Raw genomic sequence first — 8,726 nt, forward strand, 5'->3', positions numbered from 1 at the left:
TCTCTGAAATGTGATTCATGACAGCTTGGACACATCTTTTATAAATGAAATTTTCTTTGTGAAGATACGGACAACAGTTTCAGGTGAAACCCTTCTGATAATCAGAAAGGTACCAACCTGAGAAACCAATTTCAAGGGATGAATGGAACTAGTGTAGGTAAGACCGGTCCATATGTATCTGAACTTTCATGCTTTTAGTCTTTCCTGCTACACTGCTACTACTGGTGCATCTTCAATTGCAGTCTCATGGCTGGGGATAAGGAAGCATACAGTATGGATGTGGCTCCAACCAGACATGTTATAAGGGGATTACTTTATGCTGTGATCAAAGACTATATTCTTAGGACAAGCTTTCTTATTCATATTTTGATGAGTAAACCATTTAGAAGTATTACTGTCACTCTGCATTGAAGTAAAGAATTAGACTTCCAGATTGAATACAGAACTCTACTGTCCCAAGTCTAATATGTTGGCTAGTTTACACGCCCTATGATTCTAGATAATACTGCCTGAATTTCTACTAGCTTAGGTAACACCTAGGTGACAAGGAACTATGGGATTTCCAAGGGGAGAGAATGCTTGTAGAGCAGACCCCTTTCTTCTTCTTTTTTGGGTAAATCAGAGCAGACCTATTGACAAGGATGAAAAATAAGAAGAAAAAGGAGGAGGGGACGGAGGGTGAGATAAATAAAACATATATGTCCATTGTAGCTACCTGGAATGGTTGCAGTGCTGACGAGAATCTCCAGAATGCTTAGAGTGAGAAAATGCCAAAGCAGATACTACTGGGAAAGGAGGGAAAAGGGGAGGAAGAAGACAGTGGTGGGGTTTGTTCTTTTTTTCTTCTTTTTTGGGGTGGGGGGGGGGGGGGAGGGGAGAGTCTGGGTTGAGGAAGAGACATATCTATTCCACTATAACTTCTTGGGATGAGGCATAGTGTTTTCAATGTATGGCACTTGCTTGAGCACTTGGCCGCCACCATGAATTGCTTCATTACCCATGATAATTATGAGCTCAAATATTACTAGAAAGAAGGGGGGATAGAGAAACATCCCATTTAATATACTAAAACTTGTGTTGCCTTTAAGAGTCATGAAGATTTAGGCTTTCCCTGTATGGGTTTCAATTTTGCATTCAGATTGATGTCATAATATTAGTCAATGAATAGGTTTTTAGTCGAGAAACAGAAAATGTTCAGTTTGGGAAGGAATGAAGTTTTGGGAAAGCCAACTACAAAACCACAACTGGAATTGCCTGGTGGAGGATACCAAGTTCTAACCTGTACATGACAATGAATACCCATCAGTGTAGCTTGCTTTGTTGTTTGCTGCCCACTCCCTTCCTTCTGCTTGGACTTCAGTAGATAAAATTTCTGTAAGGCTTCTGGCATTGCATCATGCTTCTTCCACCACTGCCAGTGTGCAACATTACATTCCAATTGTAGTTGGTCTCAAAAACACAGCCATGGCTCAATATGCAAATGATGGAGGACATCCAGGATTAGCGGCTCAGCCCCAAACGAGGGGTTTTCATCTGGATTATCCGATCTTCCAGCCTGCCTCCACACAAGATCGACAATTTGAAGCAGTCAAGTGCACAAAAAATTGTATAAATAGCAAAATAACCAGAACCTCTGCCATTTCACATTAGTATTATTTGAAGGTCCTCACAGTTCCTTCTACGACATGTGGACTAGTAGCAGTTAAAAGTAGCACAGTGTTAAATGACACCAATGCAGTAAGTACTGACTGCTGGAAGAAGATGAAGGACCAATTTCAAGTTTAAATTCATGGCCAGAAAAATGGAGGACAGCAAAATCTTCTATGCCCAGTGTAAGACTTATTCCACAGGATCAATATGATGGATCAGGCAAACAAGGGAAATTCAATTCAAGCCATACCTGGATCCATTTCAATACATGGCCTATGCAGATCATTTGAGCAGAGGTAAAGTTGGTCTGGTGAAGCAGCAGAAGCCAGTTTCAACATTCTCCCTTGTATCTCACTATGCATTTCCAAAGAACTCAGAAGTCGGATGGTGAAGTAGCGGAGAGCCAATTTAATGTTGTTCACTGCTATCTAACAACACAACGCAAAAGAACCTGCAGAAAGATAACTTTATCTTCCCCCCCCCCCCCCCCATAACACTTGGTTGTACAACTGAACATATATAGCAGGATGGGAAGGGGGAAAGGGTGGGAGTGAGGCAAGGGGGAGATTGTAAGCCAGTAGGAGTGGGAGCAGGGAGAGATGGTTGCACAGGGAGAGGGTTAGGGTTGTTTACAAGAGAGAGGATGGGGAGAGAAGTTATGTATGTATGTGTAAAAGAGAGAGAGAGAGAGAGAGAGAGAGAGAGAGAGAGAAGAGATTTGAAACAAAATAACTCATCAGCTATTTCTAAATTTTGGCTTCTACTGAATTCTAATTTCAATGTAATAAGTAATAACCATACCAAGCACCCCAAAAGTCTGAAATCGAAATCCAACCAAAAAGATCCTCACTAATTTGCAGTAGAGAATGAAAGAAAAAGCTGGGGCTTCTTCAATGTTTCTAACTTTTTGTCTTGATGGTTAGGAGAAGCTAAAAGTAGCTGTAACACCCAAATCCTTTTCCACAAAGATGGAAAATTCCTTCAACAAAAAGTTGAACTGGAGTATGTTCAACTCATTTATTGGCCTACATGCCCAGCCACTTATGACATGGTTAGCATCTGATATATTTTTGGGACCTCTCAGATGACTTGCTAGGGTCTTCTATTGACTGATCAGTGCAAGTCAATAGTCAGCTTTGAGAATCACAGTATATTGACATGGTTAACTACCAGTATTTGTAATTACTGCATTGACTAGTTTGGAATTAGATGTCACCATTTTGAATCAGTAAGCAGCCAAGTCCCAGCTTCAAAAGGTCTTAGCTTGAATAGAGTTCGTTGATTTCGTATTTCTGACATAATTCCTTGATTCATACAGCTATAAGTTGCCAATGCTGGAGGTTGCAGAGAATCTATAAGTTGTCAATGCTGGTGGCTCTCTCAATGCCTATGGCTTACTGCAAGATCCCAGGGTGTGTATTTTCCTTCAAGTGTCTCTGCCATTGTTCCTGCAGTGGTTCATAAAGGTTTGTGTTACATTGTGGATTGTTTAACTTGAATTATCTTATTTTCTCATTTTTTTTCTTCTTTTTCTTGTTTTTTATTAATGACTTAAATTTTTTATGTGAACAAAAAGAAACAGAGCAGTTTACTACAACATCAACAACATTAGCTGAACTCCAAAGTAACAAACCACCTCTGTTCACCTCAACCCTCACTAAGTCATCAGGTTAGGAGTCAGCTTAGAACAGATACGCCAATGGTGCGTTTGATATGTTTACATTATCAGGTTGGTTATGATCATCTTATCTATTATTTCACGAAAATACCAGTACCAATTTCAATTCCTGCTGCTACCTTGGTCTTTTGACATCAAGAACAAGTCCAACAGAGGTGAATTTGATTTCATCTTTAAAATTGTTAACTTTCTTCCTTGCATTGTGTTTTTTTTTGGGGTAAAATATGAGTCTCTTTAAGTTTAAAGCCTCTGGGAATTTACAGTCAAAGTCATCAACCAAAATGGGCCAGCAGATAAAACAAGGGGGGGGGGGGGGGGGCAGGGGGTGGATTGGTTCTTTCAGATATCCTAGATTATGTGCTGGGCTCCTGTTTCTCTGTAGATGTAAATTGATGATGTTTAAATCATCACTTTCTAATTAAGTCTTTGGAAGGTAAATCTAATGCTCATATGGGAGCTCTTCGCAGTGACAGAGCTTCAGCAACTAAAGAAATTTGATGTCCACAGCTCTCTACAAAACAGAATACCATTTGTCCCTTCCAATACCTCAATAACCTGCTCTTCAAACCAGGGAAGTGTCACTTGTTCTAGATCCATCAACATTAATTTTAATCAAGGAAGGCTTTGGTGCTTCCCAACTGATTTGCTTCAGTTCTTTCCGCACTCAGGGTTGTGTAGTGGTTTGACAAATTTATTGGTGAGTTGGACTGCATATCTATGGATCTGCCAAGGGGTTTTAGAAGATCTCCCAAGTACACAGTCAGTAAAGTTTGTCCATAAAGATCATAGAACATTAAGATGAAGATGGGTGTTAAAACATTGATGGTGGTTCTTTCCCAGCTTTGGGATAGTAGCTTGAACTTGACTGTGAGAGATTGTGCGTTAGTCTCCAAAGCTGCTGTTGTACATTGTTTCATGCTTGAATGCTCAAATGACAATGAAGGAAAATGTAATTGAGATTTACCTCATGGCTGCCTTAGAAAATACAGCATTCAGGAACCATGCACCCTCTTGATCGAAGGAGCTCTGGAGTTGGTAGTTTCTGATGCAGAATTTTCCACAGAAAAATCATAACCTTAGGTGCTCCAGAGAGATGCCAGAGCTTCAAAGAGCTTCGTGATGGTTTAGTCCTGCTCCCCCTCCCTCTCCTTCCCCTTCACTTCACCCTCTTTTTTAAACTAAATAGAAATAAGCATTGTTAATCAAATAAATTTATTTCAGCTTAAGGATATTGTATAATATGATTAATTAACTAATTAAGATCAACATTTTTAAATTAATTATGAATAAGTATTGTATATAAAAATATATATTTTTTAGCTTAAGGATATTGTATAATATGATTAAGTAACTAATTAAGATCAACATTTTCATAAGAAATGTATGTAAAGGACCCACAAACGGATTCTTTTAGGAATTTAATTTGCACCAACTGCGGATTTTTAAACTATGCATCACAAAGCATTCAAATGTCAAGGATCTGGACTTGAATTTGTCTTGGTCTCTTTTCATTATTCTTAATTAAATTCTAAACAAAATTGATTATATCTTGAATTTATAGTCTTTTTGGTACCCATTTTCATTCTATTTTTTGGATAATTTTTTTATTTTTATGTTTTGGTATCTAATATGGAACCTATTTTTATACTCATCATTTATTTTTATTGAAGGAAGCTGAGGCTAAATAGTAGAATATAGTAAGCATAAAGAAAACTGACTTTCTAGACCACTAGAACAGTGAGGGAGGGGAGAGCGTGACTGCGCGAGGACCCCCGCAAAAAAGTAGGTTGTATAGTTGAAAGGATGCAAGCTTGGTAAGCAAGCTACCTTGATCATCCTCTATTGATGAACTCTCAACATAAATAAATAAGAAAAAGACATGTTTGATGTGAACGTGACAAAAGATCGAGTAATACAAAATAGTTTCACATCGTCAATCAAGTGAATTATCAATGTATATACATGAGAGGGAGCTAATATAGCCGCTCAAAGGTGGAGCTGCCCCAGGGCTAGGACCATGCCCCCCCCCCCCACTCCTCCCTGCCCCTTCTTGAAATTTTCCCTCGGACCGTCTTTCCATTTGTGAAAGATTAGCACTTGGCTTCTCCTTCATTTTTCGAAATTTCCCCCTCCTTTTCTCAACTTTTGAAATTATTCATTTGGTTTTCTTTTCATTTGTGAAATATCGGTACTTACCTGTCTCTCTATTTGAGAAAAATTTTATTGGTAAAGACAATGGGTAAAAAAATCATTGTGTTTTGTGACTTTGTTTATCTCGATGTTAAATCCTGGCTCCGTCCCTGTTGTTGCTAGATAACGGAATTCCTACGTAGCTTATGATGTATGAAATCTTGGAGGCCACGTAAATGTTTCTTCCACTCACCTACCCAACAAAACCTCTTTGTCATGCATTCAGAAACATCGATGTGGAATTGTAGATAACTCTTGAATATTCAAATTGCAAAGAAAAAAGACAAGTTTCAGAGAAAGATGAAAACACTACTTTGGAAGATAAAATAAACACTGTAGTGGACAATGATCTCCCAAAGAATGACAACCAAAGCTTTACAACTTTTAAAACATTAAAAATTTAAGTCTCGAATTCTAAACAAGACTTAGATTCTAAGTCATCCCAACTTTACAATTAGACAAGAAGAAGATGATCTGTAATGAGAACTAAAGAAAGAATTCATTAAGAGCTAGCACCTGTGCAAGAATTCATTAAGAGCTAGCACCTGTGCAAGAATTCAAGAGTTCCTCTAAGTAATCTGCACCTAAATCTTCTAGCTCCACCACATTTTGTGTCCTGGGCTCTCTTTCTTTCTTCTTCCCGGACACGGATTTTCTTCTCATGGAGTGTTTCTTCTTCAGTGCCACTACAGGGGAGCAACCCTGTTCAAAACCAGACCTGTTGATCTCTCTGAGTGATTCAACCACCTTCTCCACCGGAAAATTGAGAACTGCAAGTGACCCACGAGTGGAAAACGCCGCCTGATCATAAGCAAGCGCCGCCGCCTCTGCACTATCAAAAGTACCCAACCAAACACGTATGCCATGTCTAGTTGAGTCTCTTATCTCTGCTGCAAATTTTCCCCATGGACGCTTTCGAACACCTCTGTAGCATTTCTCCTTTACTTGCTTTGCTTCTTCTTTCTCTTTGGAGCTCACTTCTTCATCTTTGACTCGAATTTGCAAATGGTTATCTGGAGATTCTCGAGCGGCTGCCTCAGAAAGAACATCCAAGAGAAGCATCTCCTCTGAATCATTCTCATTGAAAGGCAGGGGAAATGGATATTCATTGAAAGATGAAAGCCCATCCCATGAAAAACCATCTGATGAAGCAAATGAAGAGGATTCAGACGAGGAGAAGGAGTTTTGGGATTGAAAGAAAGAAGAAGAATCCATATCTCAGAGCTATATGTTGATAGAGCTGGGAAGTTTCAAGGAATATTTGAAGAACGAAACACTCCTTTAAATACACCACTGATGTTTCGGTTTTGGTTAAAACAATTTAATTTATTTTTTGTTTCTATTTGTTATTTTCAATTCTTTATTTAATTTAGATAATAAAAAGTTCAATTTGGCTATGATTAATATAGCACGTGCGTCAAATAAAGCCTGGAGGTGGCGGCTGGGTCAACTGACGTAAGAGTGTGATCTCATGCAATTGTATTTAATGTAGTTTCTTTGTTTGTAGTGTATGCCACGTGGCAACCTAGTAGGGCGCAGATCACTTAAAAGCAGTTGGAATTGGAGTTGGGAGTTAAACTGTATTCCTTTTAACTGTCACAAGGCCTTGTCTGATCCTAGTCATGTGGTAAAAAATCACTTGATCAACAGTAGTGTACATTGTTTCCCTAATCCTGTGTTGCATGATAGCAAAACTCCACAAAGTAAAATATGTGAGAGGAATCTACCACATATTTCCTACACTGCTTGTGTGGGAGGAATCTACCACGGTAGACTAATGCTAATGTGAAAACATTTTCATAAATAAGGGATTAGTAGGTTTAGAGAGACCCTCAATATTTAGATCTCCTAGAAAATATGTTGTCTTGTACATAAGAGAAGATATTGCTCACTCCGTTGAGGAAAATTGAGGAAAAACGAATTGTAGTCAACATGTTGATGTTTTTACCATAGTTTTATGTCGAGGGTTACAATTGGCTGAAGTACTGCATCTCACTATTTCTCTGGTGGTTTTTGACTATCTAGACTAGCATCAATTGCTACAGACTCCTAAGGCTTAGTCTATTTTCTCATCTCCAGTTTTGATGTTTATATTCTACAAACTTACGCACACTGAATTCACCCAAGACAGGCTGATCAGTTTATTAATAGCTGTAAGGACCACTTAATGTTATTTCTTTCCTTTCTCATAAAAAAAAGATGGGGTGAGGGGTAGTTGGAAAGTCTCCTATCATTGTGATGTGAGAAGTAGTTACATGGAAAGAGGGGAACATTGATAAGAAAGGATATCACGAATGGGAATGTGTCCCCACATTGTTAGCCCACATTGGTTTTTTTTTTTTTTTTTTAAAGATAACTTCAATTAGATAAAAATGAATCATAGTCTCTGAAAACGGGAGTTCTATGTGATGATTTGTCATACTAAGTAGCCATAGTTTTGTAGTTCCTTGCTAGATTATAGACCTTAAGTTTGGAAGTTATAGGTAGAATTTTTGCTAAAAAGGGAATAGAGAAGATGATAGATTTTGACTCAGTTTTCCCTAGATCAGATATGATGCCATGCCTTTATCATACCTAATTTGTTGGAGTTGTATTTACTTTAGTTGTGTTGACTGTATTGCTTTCCAAATAGCTTGTAGTTGGTTTTCCAAAAGCTGTCATTTGAGAACTATCCCTTTGTAAATGTCTTGAATCTTGTTTTCCCACATCAGTCCCACATTCTATTTCTCTCATCCTGGTTCATCAGATAAGCTTGCACGCATAAAGATTGGTAAGTACCCAAAATTATTTGATGTTTTTAAGCATTTAAAGGGGGGGGGGTGATGATTGTGTTCCTTCAACAATGTTTAGCCCACATTGTTAGCATGATATCATTGTTTGATCATGTAGGCATCGCACCATGAACACTAAGGCCTATAGACACATGCAAGAGCTTCTATTTTTGATTTGATACACCACAATTCATTCAATATATGCAACCAGAGAAATATCTAAATTACAAAGTCTGGTAATCCAGGTAGTGAAAATAGGGCAGGCAAACAACCATTTAGGGTGTTTTAGTTTTTGGGTTGAGTGGTAATTTCATGTGGTGTTGTGTTTGGGCACAAGAACCATTGATCAAATAGCAGTCCTTTCACCTGATAAAGAAAAATGAAATAAACGATTTCTAATTGAGTAGAACCTACACTTAGACACAGGATCACATGAA

General features: G+C 38.3%; 1 protein-coding gene across 1 annotated transcript; it reads right to left on the reverse strand.

Annotated features, from left to right (window-relative positions):
* Positions 1-5,696: 5,696 nt before the first annotated feature.
* LOC149003230 (ethylene-response factor C3-like) lies at positions 5,697-6,753 on the reverse strand. The gene has a single exon (XM_089137811.1). The coding sequence runs from the start codon at positions 6,731-6,733 to the stop codon at positions 6,050-6,052; it is 684 nt and encodes a 227-aa protein (XP_088993937.1). The 5' UTR covers positions 6,734-6,753; the 3' UTR covers positions 5,697-6,049.
* Positions 6,754-8,726: the final 1,973 nt, after the last annotated feature.

The sequence above is a fragment of the Hakea prostrata genome, chromosome 10 (genome assembly GCF_041222555.1).
Source record: "Hakea prostrata isolate BN-2017 chromosome 10, UWA_Hpros_2, whole genome shotgun sequence".
NCBI lineage: Eukaryota > Viridiplantae > Streptophyta > Magnoliopsida > Proteales > Proteaceae > Hakea > Hakea prostrata.